Raw genomic sequence first — 22,474 nt, forward strand, 5'->3', positions numbered from 1 at the left:
GTGTGAACTCACAATAAAAATTCCTTTGTCTTTCACTAAAATATTTTAATAGAGTTGGATGATTGCCAACTATCAATGAATTGTCGGAATTTTATATTGAATATCCAACGTTAAGCAGAGTAGCCACTCTTGCAAGATTCCTGGGAATGAAACAAGTTTCCTCCTCCTAATTACTTCCCAATGGGAAAGAATGAAATCTGTCTTCATCAGGTAAATGCTCAGGTGGAAAACTTTACATGCTCACCATATGCCCCACATGAAAGTAGCATATACATATGATAGTCAACATCGAATACATAGGAAATTCGGTTTGGCTGGGTTGGCAACTTGCCTCTGGGACAGAAGTTGGGGATCTCAGGCTATGTATAAGCTGAGAACCCAAAATGAACCTAAGATGGTTGGAGATGTCATCTCATTGAGGAGACTCTATCAATCTCACCTCTCAACAGCACAGTCACTTCCATGCATATTGCCCGACTGATGTGCTGCATCAAGTCAATGAATCTGTCACAAGCTCCTCCCAAACAACATGAGGATATTATTCTGATACTATTTTGTTGCCCCTTCATTGTGACTGGGTCAAAATGCAAAAACCATCAAACTAGTGGTTTGATGCTCACCGTCGCCATGTCAGGCAACAAGGAAAGGGCTATAAATACAAGTTTTGCATCACCTGAACAAATTATTTTAAAAATAACATGTGGACCTTTGTTTTTTAAAAACAATGAAGAATAACTTCTGGGTATCCTAGATGGCATCCTTTGACACAAACCAAAAAGCAAAGGCCTGTTCATATTTCTGCTGCTGATGCAAAATTGTGTGTCTGCTTAAACCGTAATCATTACATTTGTGATTCATTGAGTGAGGCACTTTTGAAAGCTTTCCACAAAGTGAGATTTCTATAATTGACAAAAGTATTTATTTTTAAACTGAGTTCCAGTTAAGGAAACTGTGATGTCGGGCTTTACTGAAATTGTAAATACACAAAATTGCAATCATTCTGTGGCCTCTTCCACAAGATTGCTGCCAAACATTGGGATTGTTATTGGACTGTCTAGCCACCGATTCAAAAGAAGCATTGTATTGGGTATTCCATTGAGCACGGGTGTGTCTTTAGAAGAGACAGCCTTTACCCAAATATTATTTTTAAAAATTTTTTAAATTTAAAAATAAGCAAGCTGATATCAGGCTATACTGTATTGAGGCTTGAGTGCATATGGTATCATCCCTTTTAAAACACTTATGATCAAAAGTCCTTATGTTTTATACAATATTGTTAGAATATATTGAAGTAAATTTAATATTGTATTTGCATTCAATTCCCATTGTACTGTTAATCCATAAAATTATTGACTGCATTAAATTTAGTGCTAAATATGCTTATTGCACATTTGAATTTGACATGAATCCACTAAATATTTCTAAATTCCAGAGCTTTGACTTTGGAGTGCCCCTTATTTCTGTATACTCCGTGGAGAAGTTAGGATATCCTGTAGGCATTTTCACATTCTGATAATGAGAAAAAAATCCCCTTTTAGGGTAAGGATACTTGCAGGTCAGTGTTGTGATTATATGTGGGTCTAAGTTAAAGATGTGGCCAATCAGAAGTTGGAAAATGCTGGAAATACAACAAAATGAAAGATAACAGGCAGTTTAAGGTTTCAGATGGGAACTTTCAACAGACTTTCAAGGTGTTCTCTTTTTTTTCTGATGCTCATTAGTCTGTTTTTTTGTTCTTGTTACCTTTTTCTCTGAAATCACGATGCTTGTGTGCTGACACAATTGAACTATGGTCCTACAGGTATTATCATGACCATTCCTTGGGGTAATAGAGTCAAGACATAAGAGTAGACTTTTCAATTACGATCTGCACAATGCTGTAGTCAGTATTGCCTGTATCTGATGTCCATAAAAATGTCTATTAGTAACGCAAGCCTGACATCGCCAGACACCTGGTTTGATTCCACCCTCAGGCAACTGACACTGGAGTTTGCACAGCTTCCCTCGTCTGTGAATTTCCTCCCACAGCCCAAAGAAATGCAGACTGGGTGGCATTAGCCGTAGGAAATGCAGGATTCAGGGGACAGGGTAGAGGGACAGATACTATTTACAGGAACCAGTATGGACTTGATGGGCCAAACTGCCTACTTTCACTCCATACAGATTCTATGATATTGTCCAGTTCAAAATGAATGGATTTGATAATCACGGAAGTAAACTTAAACATAAGCAAGCACCTTCATGGGGGAAACTAAAGACAAAGAATCTGTCCAGTCAGTTTTGACTCATTCAGTTGTTGTGCATAAAGTTGGGTCTTTGTTGATGATGTCTGGAAACAAGCAGTCTTATGAAAGAATGTTCGAGATCTGGTATTACAGTATTAGGAAGCATTCCAAGCAAAATATTGGTGTTTGAAAACATGGAGCCGTTTTTGAGAAAATTATAGGCCAGATCCTAAAAGCAGCACTGTTCCGAGATGGTTTGTTTACATTTCTGCCACTTAAACTGTCCTCTGCATTTTTACCACAGCCCACAAACATCAAGTGACTTTGAATGTGCTAAACAAATGTGTGTCACAGTCCTGAAACATGGTTTATGGAATTTTTATGGAATGTGGCATCACTGACAAGTTCAGCATTTTTTGCTTATCTCTAATTATCCTTCAACTGAGAGATTTTGTCAAAGGGCAGTTAAGTCAATTACATTCCTGAGTCTGGAATCCCATTTAGACCAGACAAGGATACCAGCTTTGCTTCCTTAAAATGATATTTGAAAACCAGATGTTTTCTCTCATCTATCTTTCCACCATCTCTCTCTTCCCCCACCTATCCAACCACTCACCTGCTCCCCTAGGCACAATTTTTCACTTAGTTCAGACTACAGTCTCCTTCACCTCCCAAGCTGATTCCTTTCCATCCAATCTGGCTTCCAGTCCCACTTCTCAGACCCTAATGACCCCACCTTCAACCATCTGACAACACCCATTTTCTCCAGCTGCCACCCATCCATTTACCTGGTCGCCTATTTTGTACCACTTACCATTTGACAACAATAGTCTGTGATACTGGACTTTTGAATTTCAGAATCTCAGATGACTGCTTTGAAAAGGTAGCTAGATTTTCCTTACCTTAAGAGTTCCTCACTAAAAGAAAACTCTCAGTGGCGTAACATAAAACTGCATTTCTGACAGAACCCTGATTTGAATGACCTGGTAGAATTATGGACCCCTCTCCCTTGGTTAAAAAAGGGATGCCATGGGAATCTGCGCGAGACTACCAATCCGGGAACGTGACTCTTTGGAATTTGGACAGTAACAAATTGCTGGAGAAACTCAGTCAGTCTGGCTGGATCTGTGCCAAGAATGCAGAATTAACTTTTTGGGTCCAGTGACCCTTCTTCAGAACTGTACTGGATATTGTCTATTTCCCTGCACAAGGAAGCTGCCAAGATGCTTGGCACACTCTCCTCATTCCTGATGAGGGGCTTATGCCCGAAACGTCGAATTTCCTGTTCCTTGGATGCTGCCTAACCTGCTGTGCTTTAACCAGCAACACATTTTCAGCCAAGATGTGCCTGTGTTCAAATTTTCAGATCTCGCTGTACATTTATTCTGAGGGCACTCTGACTTTAGATACAAGTTTAAAACTAAGACGAGGGGCAAATGTTTTACACAAGAGGATGGGGGTTCGGGTGCGGAATGAACTTCCTGAGGAAGTGGTGGATGTGGGTACAGTTACAATGTTTAAAAGACATTTGGATAAGTTCATGAATAGGAAAGGTTTGGAGGGATGTGGAGCAGGCAGGTGGGTCTAGTTTATTTTGGGATTGCTCGGACTGAAGGATGTTTCTGTGCTGCATGAATGTGTTTTCTCCTCCTTTGTGTTTTGCAGAGTAAGCCTGCAGCAGGAGGACGGGAAGAACCGACCATGAGCGAGCAGGAGAGCCCGGGCAGTGATAACGCCTCCCTGTTCCACAAGGTCTCCCACCCGGAGAGCGTCCTGGCCCAGCTGGACAGCCTGCGGAGGCAGCGCCTCTTCACCGACGTGACCCTGCGGGCGGGCCGCCGCTCCTTCCTGTGCCACCGGGCGGTGCTGGCCGCCTGCAGCCGCTACTTCGCGGCCATGTTCGGCGGCGGCCTGCGGGAGAGCGGCGAGCCGGAGGTGGACCTGCGGGCCAGCGTGCACCCCGAGGCGCTGGAGCCGCTGCTCGACTACGCGTACACGGCGCGGCTGGCCCTCAGCGAGGCCAACGCCGAGCGGCTGCTGCAGGCCGGCGACATGCTGCAGTTCCCCGACGTCCGCGACGCCGCCGCCGCCTTCCTGGAGCGCCGGCTGCGGCCCTCCAACTGCCTGCGCCTGCTGCTGCTCTCCGACGCGCACCAGTGCCGCCGCCTGCGACAGCGGGCCCGAGCCGCCTGCCTCGCCCACTTCCAGCGCCTGGCCGACGGCGACGAGCTCTGCCGGCTGCCCGAGGCCACCCTGGCCGAGCTGCTGGCCAGCGACGAGCTGGAGGCCGAGGACGAGCGGGCCGTCCACTCGGCCGTCGTGCGCTGGGCCCGGCACCGGCCGCCCGGCGGAGGCCCGCGGCGCCTGTCTGGCCCGCTGCGGCACGTCCGCCTGGCCCTGCTGCCCGCCCCTTACCTCGAGGCCTGGGCGAAGGCCGAGCGCCTCCTCGACGACGACCCGGTCGGCCGCGCGCTGGTGGACGAGGCGCGCCGCTTCCAGCGCGAGGGAGGGGCGGCGTCGGGCACGTGCGCGCGGCCCAGGCGCGCCGGGCACACGCTGCTGATCCTGGGCGGCCCCACTTTCCTGTGCGACCAGGTGTACGAGCTGGAGCGGGGCCGAGCGGAGGGAGAGCCCGAGTTGCAAGGCCGGGGCTCGGAATCCGGGCACCGCTTGGGGTTGGGGGAGGGGAGAGGCCGCATCGTCGCCAAGGCGCGTCTGCCCAGCCCCCGCAAGGAGTTCAGCGCCTGCGCACTGGGGCGCCGCGTCTACCTGAGTGGGGGGCGGGGACCCGAGAATGGGGTCTCGCGAGACGTCTGGGTCTATGACGCGGCGGCTGGCGATTGGTCCAAAGTGGCGCCAATGTTAGTTGCCCGCTTCGGGCATGGTTCGGCCGAGCTGAGGGGAGGCGTCTTCGTGCTCGGAGGCCACGGCTCTGCCTGGGCCCCGGGCTCGGCCCCTCTCACTCAGGTGGAGCGTTACGAGCCGTCCGCCAACACCTGGAACTCGGTGGCTCCTCTCCCTGACGGCGTCAGTAACGCGGCGGTGGTGAGCGCCCAGTTCCGCCTCTACGTCTTCGGCGGCGGCGCCTCCTCGAGCTTCCCGGCGGCCGAGCGCCGCTCCCGGGTGCAGCGTTATGAGCCGCTGGAGGACCGCTGGGCCGTGCCGGCCGTCTGTCCGCAGCCCTGGCGCTACACGGCCGCCGCCGCCCTGGGCAGCCAGATCTTCATCATGGGCGGCGACACCGAGTTCACGGCGGCCTCGGCCTACCGCTTCGACTGTGACACCAACCAGTGGACTCGGGTGGGCGACATGACGGCCAAGCGCATGAGCTGCCACGCCGTGGCCTCCGGCAACAAGCTCTACGTGGTGGGCGGCTACTTCGGCACCCAGCGCTGCAAGACCCTGGACTGCTATGACCCGACCTCGGACACCTGGAGCAGCATCACCACCGTGCCCTACTCGCTCATTCCCACTGCCTTTGTCAGTACCTGGAAGCAGTTCCCTGACTGATGCTCATCACGTCCCATCTTCATCCCGGAGCGGAAGGAAAAGCTCGGTGAGTGCCACACACACAGGAGAAAGACTTGCATCTCTTGCTGCCCAGGTGAGGGGGCACCTGGCTGAAACCTAGTGCTCATCAGGACACCATGCAAGAATGCCAAACTTCAAATGGTCACGACCATACTACGTGAGAAAAAGGTGATGTTTCATGTGAAACTTGGTACTAATTGATGCGTTCTTAGGGAAGACCAGAAAATTGAGCGTGGTGACCTAAGAATCGGTCAGCAGTCACTTCTTGATTTGAAGTTTGACATTCTTGTGTTGCGTCTTGATCAAGACCAAATGTCAGGGCAACATTTGTCTATCTCCAGCTGTATTCAAATTTGTACCAATAACAACTTGCATTGATTACAATACCTATCACAAGCACAAAATGCCCCAAAGCACTTTAGAGCCACTTCTTTTCTGATACCTAGTCTCAAGAAAGCCTCTGCAAACAGCAGTCTGACAGCAGCCATAGAGTTGTTTTCTGTGATGTCAACTGTGGGATAAATATTTGTAGGGACACCAGTATAACTTCCTGTGCTGTTCATATTTATGCTGTGGGATGTTTCACATGAAAAGAAATAGGGAACAGGAGTAAGTCACATGAATCCCTCAAGTCTGCTAATTTGTTCAGTACAATCATGGCTGGTCTTTTAAACCTCACTTTCCCACTACTGCTTTTGACATCCCTGAGGGAGTAATGCTGCAGCATAAATTCCAAATATTCATGACCTCCCCATCTCTCCTAAACAATCAGATTGCTGAGGAAAAGCAACCACTGTTTCTACCTTGTCAAAATGTCTTTTTCCAAATCTTGTATGTTTGAGTGAGATACCTTCTCAGCGGCAATTAAGGGTGGGCAATAAATGTTGATTTTTGTGCCTTTTGTAGCAAGGGGCAATCAACAGACTCATAGCCGAATTTCTACTTGCACAAAATCTCGGCCCAAGATTCTCAGAAAGGGATCAATTGGAATGATTAAAAGTCATCAGTTGTTAACTCATTGCAGTCTGATTGAATCTGGACTATAAAGGTACGATTGGTTTTGTGCCATACTGCACATTGCCTGCACCAAGCATACCACTGATGGAGTTTTAAATGATGAGTATTAAATAAAGTTTAAAAATCATACAACACCAGGTAGTCCAACAGGTTTATTTGGGAGTACTAGCTCCTTCTAACTGGTGACCTGATGATGGAGCAATGCTCTGAAAGCTAGTACTTCAAAATAAACCTGTTAGACTATAACCTGGTGTTGTGTGATTTTTAACTTTGTCCACTCAAGTCCAACACCGGCAACTCCACACCAGTATAAAAATACACATTTTATGTAACTAAAGCACGGAGAAGAAAGAATTCAAGTGTTGGTTGATTTTTTTTTGAGGATCCAATAATCTTTTAGGTAACTATCAACTGGTGTGGGTGAGTGTACAGTCCTAGTTCAGTTGAATTGATGCTTCTCAACCCATACAATTCTCTGAGTCATGAGATGGTTGTCAGAATCCTGCTAAATCCTGCGTATTAGCTTCTGAAGCCTCCTATCAAGTTGGTCTCACCCCAACAGGCCCCTGATTAGGTACTATTTTGATAAGGGTATAATGCAACCCTTGATGGGTATTATCTACTATATAAGTCTAGTATTTGTGCCTTTCCATATTAAGCAGGGAGTGTTTGGAAATGGGATGAGGGTAATGGGATTCATACTTGTGATTTCTTACTAAATACTTTTTCTCATTGTGGAAGTTAGTTTCGTTTGGTGCAATGTGCCGAGTCACCTAATCTCAACTGTGGGGCAAAAGCAAACTAATCTGTTTATATTTAAAGAGATGATTAATTGGTTATAGTTCTTGCTACTTATCAAAAACAGTTATTGCTGCTGGACAGTAACTTGTGTATAGATGTTATGGCTGGAAAAGACATTCTAGAACTTGGAAAAATTCACTGTAATCAAGAAGAATTAATATAGTTTTGTGAAAGTCATGGTTAACAAATTTATTGGCATTTTTTTGAAGAAGTAAAGTGCTGTGGATGAAGGAGAAGTAGTGGTTGCGATGAACATAGATTTCCAAAAAGCATTTAGTAGGGTAGTACAGCAAAAGCTATTGTGGAAAATCAAACCACATGGAGTAGGGAGGTCATGCACTGCATGAATAATGATTCGTTAGCTAATAGGAAGCAGTGGTCATTAGTAGCTCACCTTCTGGTTGGCAAATCGTAATGACTGGTGTGCCATAGGAAGCAGTGCTGATGCTTTAACTTTATATGTAAAGATTTTGAATGAAGTGACTGAAAATATGGTTGCTAATTTCGCTGATGAGACAAAGTAATGTTAGTTTTGAAGAGAACTTAAGGATATAAAAGTGCTGGGAAAACTCAGTTGATCTGCCACCATCTTTAAAGAGCGAAACATTTCACATCTCGTACCTCTTCCAAACATTGGCTCTGTTTTTTCCTTGACAGATGCTGCCAAACCTGTTGAGTTTCTCCAGCACGTCTATTCCTATTTTGGTTCTTGAGCATCACAGTAGTTTACTTTTATGGAAAAGATTTAAATAGGTTGTGAGTTTGTAAAGATCTGGCAAACAAGTATAATTTGGGAAAAAGTGAAATATTTCATTTTGGCAGGAAAAATAAAAAAGCATAAAGTCTAAATGATGAGAGATGCAGAAGGATCTGGGTGTCGTCATGCATAAATCTCACAAGGTATGGCAAGTAATTAGGAAAACAAGTAGAATGTTATTGATTATTGCAAAGGGAATTGTATACTAAAGTAGTGAGGGAAAATAATACTAAAGCAGAGAGGGTATATTTCTGCTATACAGGACATTGGGATGAGGCACAACTGCAGTACTATTAACAGTATTGCTCTCCTTATTTATGGAAGGACATAAATGCATTGTACGTTCTGAAAAGATTTACAAGGTTAATAACTTGGAATGACTTTGATTTGTATCAGCTGGAGCTTAGAAGGGACAAAAAAAAACCTGCAGCTGCTGGAATCCAAAGTATACGAGCAGGAGGCTGGAAGGAAGGACACAGCAAGTTGGACATGATCAGGAGGTGGAGAAGTTGACATTTCAAGTAGACACTCTTCATCAGGCTTAGGGGACGGGCAACTTGATTGAAACACAAGATCTTGAGGGATCTTGCCAAGGTGGATGTGGAAAAGGTGATACCTCTATGTGCTAGTCTAGAACCAGGGTCATCTTTTTTTAAAAAAAAGATTAACCTATTTACAACACAAATGAGAATTTTTTCTTGTGTGGTGAGTCTTTGAAATTCTTCATCAAAAGTTGGTGCAAGTAGTGGCATTAAATATTATGGCAGAAATTCTTCTAAAGCAAGAAGGTGAAAAGTCATCGGTGTAGGCACAGATTTGGAATGATCAGATTTGATCCAAGTGGCTTACTTCTGCTCTTATTTTGTATGCGTGCATGTTTGAGGAAATATTTGCTCAGTGATGCCCTCTCTAATCAAATGGTTGGCTATCATTCATTGAAGGGTGGTCACTAATAAATTAGCAGGGTGATGCTAGTGTTTGTGAAACATTGAATAGACAATCTGTTTAGCATTGTATTAATGAGATAACGAGAATCCAGAGAAAGTATATTCCTGTCGGGGTGAAAGGAAAGGCTGGTAGATATATGAAATGTTGGATGACTAAAGAAATTCAGGGTTTGGTTAAGAAAAAGAAGGAAGCATGTGTCAGGTACAGACAGGATAGATCGGGTGAATCCTTAGAATATTAAAGAAGTAGGAGTATACTTAAGAGGGAAATCAGGTGGGCAAAAAGGGAACATGAGATAGCTTTGGCAAATAGAATCAAGGAGAATCCAAAGTGTTTTTACAAATACATTAAGGACAGTAGGGTAACTAGGGAGAGAATAGGGCCCCTCAAAGATCAGCAAGGAGGTCTTTGTGTGGAGTCGCAAAAAATGGGGGAGATACTAAATGAGTATTTTGTTTCAGTATTTATTATGGAAAAGGATATGGAAGATATAGACTATAGGGAAATAGATGGTGACACCTTGCAAAATGTCCAGAGGTCTTGAAACTGGTAAAGGTGGATAAATCCCCAGGATCTAATCAGGTGTACCTGAGAACTCTGTGGGAAGCTAAAGAAGTGATTGCTGGGCCTCTTGCTGAAATATTTGTATCATCGTCAGTCACAGGTGAGGTGCTAGAAGACTGGAGGTTGGCTAACATGGTGTCACTGTTTAAGAAGGGTGGTAAGGACAAGTCAGGGAATGATAGACCAGTGAGCTTGACCATGGTGGTGGGCAAGTTGTTGGAGCAAATCCTGAGGGACAGGATGTACATGTATTTGGAAAGACAAGGACTGATTAGGGATAGTCAACATGGCTTTGTGCGTGGGAAATAATTTCTCACAAACTTGATTGAGCTTTTTGAAGAAGTAAGAAAGAGGATTGATGAGGACAGAGGGTAGATGAGATCTAAATGGACTTCAGTAAGGGGTTCGACAAGGTTCCCCATGGGAGACTGATTAGCAAGGTTAGATCTCATGGAATACAGGGAGAACTAGCCATTTGGGTGCAAAGCTGGCTCAAAGGTAGAAGACAGAGGGTGGTGGAGGAGGATTGTTTTTCAGACTGGAGGCCTGTGACCAGTGGAGTACCACAAGGATCGATGCAGGGTCTTCTACTTTTTGTTTTTACATAAATGATTTGGATGCGAGCATAAGAGATGCCGTTGGTAAGTTTGCAGATGACACCAAAATTGGAGGTGTAGTGGATAGCAAACAGGGTTACCTCAGATTACAACAGGATGTTGACCACATGGGCCAGTGGGCTGAGAAGTGGCAGATAGAGTTTAATTCAGATAAATTCAGTGTCATCTGCAAACTTACTAACTGCAAGGTGCTGCATTTTGGGAAAGCAAACCTTAGCAGGACTTATATACTTAATGGTAAGGTCTTAGGGGGTGTTGCTGAACAAAGAGACCTTGGAGCGCAGGTTCATAGCTCCTTGAAAGTAGAGTTGCAGGTAGATAGGATAGTGAAGAACGCTTTATTTTATCGATCAAAATATTGAGTACAGGAGTTGGGAGGTCATGTTGCAGTTGTACAGGACATTGGTTAAGCCACTGTTAGAATATTGTGTGCAGTCTGGTCTCCTTCCTATCGGAAAGATGTGAAACTTGAAAAGGTTCAGAAAAGATTTACAAAAATGTTGCCAAGGTTGGAGGATTTGAGCAATAGGAAGATGCTGAACAGGCAGGGGCTGTTTTCCCTGGAGTGCCAGAGGCTGAGGGGTGACCTTATAGAGGTTTACAAAATTATGACGGGCATGCATAAGGTAAATAGGCAAAGTCTTTTCCCTGGGGTGGGGGAGTCCAGAACTAGAGGGCATAGGTTTAGGGTGAGAAGGGAAAGATATAAAAGAGACCTAAGGGGCAACTTTTTCACAGAGGGTGGTAAGGGTATTGACTGAGCTGCCAGAGGAAGTGGTGGAGGCTGGTACAATTGCAACATTTAAGAGGCATTTGGATGAGTATATGAATAGGAAGGGTTTGGAGGGATATGGGCCGGGTGCTGGCAGGCGGGACTAGATTGGGTTGGGATATCTGGTTGGCATGGACAGGTTGAATGGAAAGGTTTGTTTCCATGCTGTACATCTGACTCTTAAGTGTAGATTCTATGTGGACCTTTTTCAGTTTTGACATCAAGCTTTCATACCAGATGCTGTTTTCTTTATAATAGGGTCTGGTATGAAATCGTTAGCTTGCATTAATTAACATCCAAAAAAACGAGGGAATTTTTCACTGCAGTTAATGTGTGAGTAATAACTGTTGCATGTTCTATTTAGAAAAACAGGGGCACCCAGATTTTACGAGTAGAAATACAGGTATCTGGATTATTTTATGTATTGCTTTTCATTATAAGACTAACAAATTCTGTTAAGTATGCACACTATTTTAATTTTGCAGTATTTTCATGGATGAGCTTGTAAAATGGACTTTTACATTTAGAAACTTAATGGGGTAACTACTCTTGTGGAAACTTGCTAAGAATTAGACTGACATTGCCCTCATCTTATTTAGTTAGGAAACTTACAGGCAACTTGGTGAAGCAGTCAATGCTTGTTCAAAGAATTGGTGGAACGATCTACATTTGGAGCACATCTCGTGACTCCTAGAAATGTTGCAGTGCAGTGACTTGCTATACAACCGAATATGCGCAGAATGATCGCACAATTAATCACGAGAAAGTTATGTATTTGCAGTTTTTAGTTTAAGAATATTTACTGGGACTTAGTAGAAACTGGAATTTTCATAGCTTATACATCTTTTAACTTTGATTATCCACATAAGAACTGAAGTTCCAAAAAAGGGAAGAAAACAATACACACAAGGGAAACTGGCTGAGGCATTGAGGGGAATGAGGGATAACTAACATGATTAAAAGGATGAATTTTGGAGAATTTCTTTGTTCACGGTGATCTGAGGTGAGAGATCCAGCGAGGACAGTCAAAGCAGCCAAACCTTCTGTCCAAGTGTAGTGATAAAAGAGGAGCACACTGAGGATCGTGAGAACAAGCAAAGACTATGTCACTAGTACATCTCACCTACAGGAATCATCTCTGTTCTGACAGTGCAACACTGAACTATCATGTTAGTCTGCAGCTTTTCAGGGTTACAATTATTATCAAGTTGTGCCAAGATATAAATCATTGCACCACCCAATTGCACTGAGCTCCTTTTGAAACAACTCTTGTATGAGCAGAGAACTGTCGTATTCCTGTGTTTATGTTGTTAAGCCAGCAAAGTTTACTGTGGTTGAATTAACAATACCATTCAGGTGATCTTTTGTTCGCTTAGAAAGACTTCTTTGTATTCTTCATGTTATCTGTTGAATCATTTTCCAAAGAAAGCCGGAAAGGGCAGTGTTTGGATTCTGAGCCAGGTGAAAGGGAGAGCTATCAAATGGCAGTACCCATGAGAGGTGCAATTAGAGCCACTAAATACCTAAAAGAATGGTTAATTGAGACAGGAAGGGAGGTTCCTTCTGTGAAACTACTTGGCTTTTTAGGCCAGTCAAACAGAGTTATTGTCTTCAACTTTGGTTTCATTTGGTAAGAAGTGAAATAGAGGTATTTTATTTTCTTTGCCTTCGTCTCTGCTTTCATAGAGTCATAAGACATGTACAGCACGGAAACAGACCCTTAGGTTCAACTCGTCCATGACGACCAGATAGTCTAACTTAATCTAGTCCCACTTGCCAGCTGGCCCATATCCCTCTAAACCCTTCCTATTCATGTACTCATCCAGATGCATTTAAATACTGTAATTATACCAGCCTCTCATTCACACGAACCACCCTCTGTGTGAAAATGTTGCCCCTTAGGTCCTTTTATATCTTTCCCCTCTCCCTCTAGACCCATGTCCTGTAATTTTGGACTCTCTCTCTCTCTCTCCACACCCCCCTCCCCCCCCACCCAACCCAGGGAAAAGACCTTGTCTAATTATTCTATCCATGCCTCTCATAATTTTATGAACTTCTATAAGGTCACCCCTCACCCTCCAATGCTCCAGGGAAAACAGCCCCAGCCTATTCAGCCTCTCCCTATAGCTCAAATCCTCCAACCCTGGCAACACCCTTGTATCTTTGCTTATGTTTCTCAGTGGTGGTTGTAGTCAGTTAATTTGTCAAACATTGAGACTCAGTCCAGTGTTGTTATGTTTACTTTCAACAGCAGTCATTAGGTAGCAAACCAGAACAGGAATTTCGAAAAATATGGCTGCTGTCATTGGAGGTTTCTGTAGAAATCTATTTATGCAGGTTTTCTGTCTATATATTAGTGAATGTTATCTAATCATGTTAGTGACATGTGTTCAAAATTTCTGGATATACTCAAAAGGTCCAGCAGCATTTGTGGAGAAGGAAAAGGCCGTTAGTGTTTTAAGTTGTATATGACTTCCGAATAGAAGTGAATTTGAACTGGGTTGGGATTTTATGCTCTGAATCAAAAACAGAAATTGCTGCCAAAGCTCAGGTCTGGCTTCATCTGAGGAGAGAAATCAGGGTTAACATGTTTTGAGGAAGGGTCACTCAGCCCGAAAAGTTAACTCTGATTTTCTCCATAGATGCTACCAAACTGCAATATGTTTTTATTTCTAATTTTCAGCAGTTGCAGTTCTTTCAGTTTTTATTAGATTTTTGAGGTTGTAACGGAGTGAGGGAAGGATGGAGTAGTGTAGAGAACAGAAGAAATTAAATGACAAAGCTGTGACGGAGCTAAAGACAAAAGGAGTGGTGATGGTTGTCGTAAAAAGAAACCATTGACCAGAGTGAGTATAACTGACAAAATAATTAAAAGCTCTCTCCAAAAGTAAAAACATGAAAAGCAAGATACACAGTTCTTAACAGCGATTAAAAAATAGATTCTGAATGGGGACAGTGATCAGGATGTGAAATTGGTGAACTCAGCACTGAGCTCAGAAAGATGGTAAAGTGACTCTTCTGAAGAAGATGCAGCAACAAATTTAGATCTTAAAAACTCATTGTTTCACTCCTTTGTCCCAAATCATGCATTGAACTGGTTGCAGTCATTCATTTAACATAAACCTTTGTTCTGCTCTATCCATAGTGTACTTCCATGCCAATTCGCTGGGAGCTATCCTTACCAGGATCCTGGACAGAAGTTTTCCATGATCTAGAGGACCGAACCATGGAGCAGCGAAACCTGTGCAAAGCTTCACTACCAGTTGTGATTGTAACTGGGAATTTGAAAGCTTGGAGGAAGTGCAGGAGAAGATTTTGGGGTTGGGGGGGGTGTTTGTGGGGAGATTGATGAGATCCATTTAACTAGACAATATTCTGACAGTTTTGGAATTTGCTTGAGGCTGCTCTTGGTAACATTAGTCAAGCTGGTTGTAGAAATAATGCTGTTTTTTTGAGAAAACTGTTCATTTGCACTGAGCCAGTTACCATTTAGTACGGTTTTTCTATAATTGTGGAAAGAGATCTAGATCTCCACAAGAGAGCAAGAGAACTTGACAAGTACCTTTTGAACATTTCAGGAAAACAACTTACGCACAACTTTGTTAGGAGCAGCTATATCAGAAATGGATCTTTTGAAATTCCTTTTTCTAATATCAATTCAGAAATTCTGTGGAATAAGGAACCCAATAATGGTTTGTGTATTGGATAATTTTTGTTCCAAATAAAATTGAAATAAAATAAAGTTGATGTCTTATAATTTGAAGTGTAAAGGAGAGAATGGGAAGTGCATTTTCCTGGAAAGTTGTTAAAATATGGAATCTTGGCACAAGGTTCAATTAAAGACCAATGAGTCACAGCTTGGGAAAGCAAATTCATTCAGGAAAACGCCTGGGGCAGTGTCTCACTACAAAAGAACCCAGATCCTGGAATTAATCAATAATGTTTGAGTCTTGTGCCTCAGTCACACCTAACAGGGTTCCAGTCCCAGGATTGTAACTTTATTGTTCTTCAACCAATTTGATCCACACAACTGCAATGCCTTATGCATAACAATAAGTGCAATTCAAACTCACTCAAAAGCCGTGCAGTTTTCAAGGACAGATGAAAAATCTTATTCCAATCAATTTGGGGTGGGATATCTGGAAAGCCATACAAGTTAGGATCACCCTCTGCATAAAGATTCTTGATGAGATTGATCAAAAATCCATCTTTTATAAGTTTGTACCTCTTACATAACAGTGAAGCTAAAGCAGAACTATCGTTATTTTGCATTGTTACATTACTAACGTGTACTGAACATTTGATCATATGTTCAATTGTAATTAATCATATTTTCTGTTTTAACAATCATGAATTGTGGTGGTTTTAAAACACCTATTTCTGTTATCAGAAAAGAAAACCAAATCCTCATTGTACACTTTCTTGCACTCCCTCTGCTCTCCCCTCATTGGATTACTTCACCTCCTTACCAATGCGAAAAACACTAACATCCATTCTAAGAATTAATATGTCTGATTCAGTTTATTCCAAAGAAGCAGATAAGATGTAAGAAGTGATTCTAGCCATACTTTGTCATCATTAGTCACTTGATTCAATGAAATAAACTGATAAGCCTCAACTGAAGCTGGGGTATGGCTCCTATTACTTGTTACTAAATCTGGTGTAGATGGCCATTAAATTTTTTCCATCCCCATCTGTTAGCTTTCTAGCCAAAATTGAGCAATATATTTCTGGTGTCACAAGCTAGAAACCTGTATTTTTATAGTGCTGAAAAATTACAACAATCAGCATAAGCAAATTTACTGCTGGTCAGCTCTCTTCATAAATGACTGCAGGTCGGTACATTTGGAATTCACTTCATAACAGTTCAAGATTTTGCCCTAACCTGAGGAAAATAACAGTTCTCTGTTGGGAGGGTGTGGTTAGTAAGTTTGCAGATGACACCAAATTGATGGTAATGTAGACAGTGAAGGTTACCTCGGTACAATAGGATCGTGATCAGATGGGCCAAGGAGTGGCAAATGGAATTTAATCTAGGTAAATGAGAGGTGCTATATTTTGGTAGAGCAAAAAGGGCAGGACTTATGCACTTAATGGTAATGTCCTGGGAGAAGTGTAGCCAAACAAAAAGACCATGGAGTGCAGATGCACAGATCCTTGAATGTGGAGACTCGGATAGATAGGTTAGAATACAAGTTTGGAGGGATTGCGCTATAGGAAGAGGCTGAGGCTATTTTCTCTGGAGCATTCGAGGTTTATAAAATTGTAAGGGGCATGGACAGGGTGAAGAGCCAAGGATAGGTGTGCCAAAACTAAGGGGCATAGGTTTTAAGTGAGAAGAGAAAGATTTAAAAAGGACCTCCTAATTCTTTTTCACACAGTATACAATGCATGTTTGGAATACGCTGCCAGAGGCTGGTACAAGTGTAGCATTTAAAAGACATATGAATGGGTATGTGAGTAGAAAGGGTTTAGAGGGATATGGGCCAAATGCTGGCAAATGGGACTCGATTAATTTTGGATATCTTTTCGGCATGCATGAGTTGGAACTAAGGATCTATTTTTATGCTGTACGTTTCTATGACTGTGGAGGGATCTTGCAGTTGGTGGTGTACACTTACATCTGCTGCCTTAGTCCTTCAAGGCTGTAGATATGATGGGCTTTCAAGAAGCTATTGAAGGAGCTTTGATGAATTGCTGAAGTGCATTTTGCAAATGGTACACCCTACTACCACAATGCAATAGAAATAGAAAAGGCAATGTTTACATGTGTATCTATGTGGAAACATGGTGATAATAAGATCAGAGTGAAGTGTGATGTCACCTGCTGTCAAATAGCCTGCTGATGCTCTCACATGAAGAATTGGCATTTGACTCCGATACTGGGCTTGGTGCCAATGGGAATCAAAGACTTCAAAAGAGGATTAAGGGGTAAAATTGGATTTCCAGCAACCCACTTCACACTGATTGACAGCCTGTGGTATGATGATCTTCTCTTTGCAATACTTGCAATGACACTTGAATTAGTTTGGGCCCAGGAACTGCTCCATGTTGCAAAACCACGCCCCATCAGCACTAATTAATGTAACCACTTAAAAGCTAATTGCAGATTTAATTCTAACGTTGCAGAGCAGAAAGTAATTTTGGATTCAGCCATTTATTCAGTGTGACTACCTGTTGATGCGTATGCTGGGTTCTGCACACTGTGTATATAAATATTACCACTGGGTTACAATTGCATTTTGCAGAAGCTGGCCAGTGTTGAAGGAAATCCCATCTGTCAGGCAGAACTCTCATCACATTTAATAAACCAAATGGCAGGAGCCTCTTTTGCTTTAGGCACCGATATATATATTTGTGGTTACTCTCCCAGAAATATCTCAAAAGTGATTCAAATGCCATAAATTACTTTGAACGGAGGTGACAATTATTATTGCATATAAAGTAAGCGCCCACCAATGAAATGTTAATCACGATGCTGATTTGCTTTTGATGTGTCAGCCAACAAACTGGAAAAGCTCCCTGCCCCTGTTTAAGTACTGCCTAAATCAGAATTGCAGTTTACACAAGTGTGAAGACAAGATTGGCTGTGATGGTCCCTCGGTTGGGAAAAAAAACTTATCAATACATTCAAAGTATCAATAATGGAGGTGTGAATGGATTACTGGTGGACATACCATAATGGATTATTTTCTAAACTGTCAGAAAATTAATAAAACTGAACTACAAAGGGATCTGGGAGTGCTATTCCACGCTTCTCTAAAGGTTAACTTGCAGGTTGAGCCATGAATAATAAAGTGAATGTGATGTTGTCATTTATCTCAAGAGGGTTGTAATATAAAAGTGCTTCTGAGACTTTATAAAGCTCTAGTTAGGCCCCATTTGGAATACTGTGTCCAATTTTGGGCCCCACACCTCAGGAAGGACATATTGGCACTGGAGCATGTCCAGCAGAGATTCACATGGATGATCACTGGAACGGTAGGCCTAACATATGATGAATGGCTGCAGATCCTGGGACTATTCATTACAGTTTAAAAGGTTGAGAGATCTAATAGAAACTTACAAGATAATGTATGGCTTAGAAAGGGTGAATGCTGGGAAGTTGTTTCTGTTAGGCGGGGAGACTAGGACTCGGCACAGCCTTAGAATTAGAGGGGATCAATTTAGAATGGAAATGAGGAGACATTTCTTCAGCCAGAGAGTAGTGAGCCTGTGGAATTCATTGCCACAGAGCGCAGTGGAGGCTGGGATGTTAAATGTCTTCAAGGCAGACATTGAGAAATTCTTGATCGCAAGGAATTAAGGGCTACGGGGAGAGTGCGGGTAAGTGGAGTTGAAATGCCCATCAGCCATGATAACATGGCAGAGTGGACTTGATGGGCTGAATGGCCTTACTTCCACTGCTATGTCTTATGGTCTTATAATTAGATGTAAAAACAGGATTATGAGAATATGTTGCATAAACCTAACACATATTCTCTCGAGTATAGGTAAAGGTAAAGTCACCATTGGCCTTAGAGACTTTAGGGCTGCTCTTTCATTAGAGAGACAACTGGTGTTGCTTTAACATGAGAGCCACCACACCTTAGACAATGGGAGAGGTTGAGGAGGCGAGTTCTGCATGATAACTTCAGCTAGTGAGGGAATTGAATGGACACTGTTGGCATCATTTTGCATTGTAAGCCAGCCATCCAGCCAACTGAGTGCAGAATGATTTGATTGAGATGTTTAAAATGTTAAAAGGATTTTATAAGAGTAGAGGTAAACTGCTTTGCCCTGGTGGTGCGCTCAGGAACAAAGGGACATTACTCTTGACAAAATAGCATTCAGTCGTTCACAAGCAGAGCATTCCTTCACTGAAAAGGCAACAGAAGCCTGGAACTGCTAGGATATTTGGGGCTTACACAAAAGAGGTAGATGAAATTTTGTTAGATAATGATATCAAGGGATATGTAGCAAAGATAGACAAAGAGAGTTGAGGTGCAGATTAGCCAAGAGCTAACTGAGAAGCAGGCAGAATTTGAGAGGCAGAATGGTTTACTCTTAATGTTCCTGAAAGGGAAACAAAAGGAAAATAATTGGTGTAATAAACAATGTATGGCCATCAAGAAACTTCCCTAGTTGCAAGGGTTTCTTAAAATTCAATGTTAAACCGATACTGTCCTGAAGGCTTAATTGATAGATCAAATGTAGACCTAAAGTCCTAAGTCTGTGTTGTGTTTCAGATTCAGATGCTACAATACACCTCAGTGCTTTTGGGAACACAGAGAGGGCCTATCCCCTGCAGGAAAGTGTTTTATTCTTTAAATTCAAGATCGACCTAGGTTGTGATAACTGAGTAGCTCAGCCACTGGCATCAGGTGCCATGAATAGATTGGTTGCCAGTGCCTCAGACAGAATTGATCAACACAACAAGTTAGCATCTGCAGCAGTAGTAGTGGTGGCAATCTACCTAAGAGCAGTTCCTCTGCTCATTTCCTCTTTGTTGCATGGTCATGTGCTTACCTCTTTAGTTGTTCATAGGTGACTCGCCTTTTCAATTGCAAATGGTCAAACATCATAATTTCCTTCCTCTTTTGTTTCCATTCCTCTAATCATGTTCACTGACCATCTTTCCTCCTCAATTATCCTAATTATTTTAAAATTGCTCTTGATGGACTCAACAAGAAACCCGCTCCATCCTTCTCCAGAATGACTTGTCACAAATTTCTAATCTTTGGATGTCAGGTTTTTTTTTCATGTTCTAAGTTTTGAGCCAGGAAAATGAGACATTGAAATCTCAGTCTTCTTGGAACTTCAAGACAATAGGAACAAACGTTGGAATAAAGAGTATTTATCTTGGGAAACATACTTCTAAATCAATTATTGCCAGCAGCATTCTTTTTAATTGCTGGAGCTCATTATGGGAGATAATAGCACTTCAAGATATGGAATGCCTTAAATTCCCTTCTCAAATAACCTTGAACATTTAGGGCTAATTGTTTTTCATACCTTTGGTGTGAAAAAAAGTGTACTGCTCATGAATTACTGAGCTCTAATTGTTTTAAAGCCCCTTTTCATGTCTCAAACTAGGAAAATTAATTTCTTCACATCTACCACATAAATTCCTTGTAACATTTTAAACATCTTGATGAAATCATCCTGCTTTAGTCTAATGGGATGCTCCCCAGTTGCCTGGATGAGTGCATCTTCAACAACACTCAGGTTTGACATCATCCAGGACAAGACAGCCACTTGACTGGGACCTTTACTGTCACATTCAACATTCATCCCCTTTGATGCAGTGTATCTTTAGGGCGGCACGGTGGCACAGTGGTTAGCACTGCTGCCTCACAGCGCCTGTAGACCCGGGTTCAATTCCCGCTCAGGCGACTGACTGTGTGGAGTTTGCATGTTCTCCCCGTGTCTGCGTGGGTTTCCTCCGGGTGCTCCGGTTTCCTCCCACAGTCCAAAGATGTGCGGGTCAGGTGAATTGGCTAAGCTAAATTGCCCGTAGTGTTAGGTAAGGGGTAAATGTAGGGGTATGGGTGGGTTGCGCTTCGGCGGGTCGGTGTGGACTTGTTGGGCCGAAGGGCCTGTTTCCACACTGTAAGTCTAATCTAATCTTCTTTGGAATGCACTGCAGTAACTCACCTTCAACAGCATCTTCCAAAGCTGTGACATTTGCAACTTGGAAGGACAGAACAACAAATGGAAACACCACCACATGCAGGTTCCCCTCCAAGTTACCTATACATTCCGAAATTAAAAATATATTTCTGTTTCTTCAGTGTCAAAATGGTATTACCCTGGAACTGTGGATGTCCCCATACCTCAAAGACTGTAGCAATTCAAAATGACAGATTACCTTCCCAAAGGCAATTTAAGATAGGTATTAAATTTTGGTCTGGTCAATAATATCACAATCTCATGAACAAATGTTTGAAAACATTAAGCTTACATCATGATTACCCTCAGGTTTGGAGTGTCTATGTGGATTTCGAAGTTGCCAGTCACGGGACAGACTTTCTCAAGACCCTGCCATCCGTTTCAACAGTGCAATAGCACCTTCTATTTATGCAGTGTCTCATGTGAAACATTCCAAGTTGCTGCACAGAACAAAGTGCTGCCCAATATCTGAGGCTGAACCAGTCTACCCACAAAGCAAATCTTCTTTTGAATTCAGTTCCTGGTTTACCCCATACTATTTCCATCATTGACTGGCAATTGAGAAGATGCATGTATCACTGAGACTGCATACATCCACTTACGTAACATTATCCATCTCAATTCATCTGTTACTGAAAATTTCATTCATAACTCTACACTCAAAGATTTTGTTTTGTGTAGCATAATGTTCCTGTACATATCTTTCATGTACTGTGAGCAGTGCTATGAGACTTGCTGTATATACATGAGACATAGATGTCACTGGTTATGCCATCCTGTATTGACCATCCTTCATTGCCCCAGAGAAATTGGTGGTGACCTGCTTTCCTGATCTGCTGCAGTCTTGGAGTGTAATAAAGCTTCGGATGACCTACACATTAAAATTCCAGTATTCTTCTGACTGGTCTCCACCTTGTTCCCTCTGTAAAGCTTGTGTTTCTCCCAAACTCTGTTGACTGTATTCTTACTCATACTATATCCTGTTCCCTTATCAATTCCCTGCTCACCGCTTTTACATTGGCTCCTCTTCTGACAGTGCTTTTGATTAAAAACTTACATCTGTGACTTCTCTTTCTGATGCATGTTTTGCCTTCAGCATAGGTGTCTTTACCTGATGTGGCAATGCTTGTGTTATCCCGCTGTCTTCTCACAGCCGAAGAAACTAGATATGAGTCACATCATATTGAAAAGTTAAACACAAGGTCCAGCAAACAGATGCAATATTCCGGGCACATCCGCGCATGGGCTAAAATTAAGCTATTCAGTTACAGAAAAGTAGAAATATTCTCATCAACATGATATGTATCAAATGACCCCAAGTAAGATGGAAGCTGAGATCTTTATTCCCTCAGATCATACATTATGGCTCAATGACAATATCTTGAGGTAATCTCCTAAGGCTAAACTGATATAATAACTGTGAGACATCAAAGGAAACAGAGGGTGTCCTGTTGCAATGGTAAATATTGGCAATATTGGCAAATCTATAGAACTGATCATTGACTTTAGGAACAAAGGAAAACACCCCCCCCCATTCAGATCAATGGAGCAGAGTTTGAGAGGGTTGAGTCCGAGGAGTAACAATGACTGT

At 42.7% G+C, this 22,474-nt stretch overlaps 1 protein-coding gene across 2 annotated transcripts in view; it reads left to right on the top strand.

Moving 5' to 3' along the window:
* LOC132834375 (kelch-like protein 25) overlaps positions 1-14,974 on the top strand; it is a 30,844-nt gene extending 15,870 nt beyond the window's left edge. The window contains exons 1-3 of one of the 2 annotated variants that reach the window (XM_060853219.1): positions 3,751-3,803; positions 3,891-5,781; positions 14,378-14,974. In XM_060853219.1, the coding sequence (XP_060709202.1) occupies positions 3,789-3,803; positions 3,891-5,735 (1,860 nt within the window). In that variant the 5' untranslated portion in view covers positions 3,751-3,788 and the 3' untranslated portion in view covers positions 5,736-5,781; positions 14,378-14,974. Of the gene's footprint in view, positions 1-3,750; positions 3,804-3,890; positions 5,782-14,377 lie in introns of those variants that run through there. The other variant, XM_060853218.1, reaches the window with a different exon arrangement.
* The last annotated feature ends 7,500 nt before the right edge of the window (positions 14,975-22,474 follow it).

This window comes from Hemiscyllium ocellatum, chromosome 39 (assembly GCF_020745735.1).
Source record: "Hemiscyllium ocellatum isolate sHemOce1 chromosome 39, sHemOce1.pat.X.cur, whole genome shotgun sequence".
NCBI classification, from domain to species: domain Eukaryota; kingdom Metazoa; phylum Chordata; class Chondrichthyes; order Orectolobiformes; family Hemiscylliidae; genus Hemiscyllium; species Hemiscyllium ocellatum.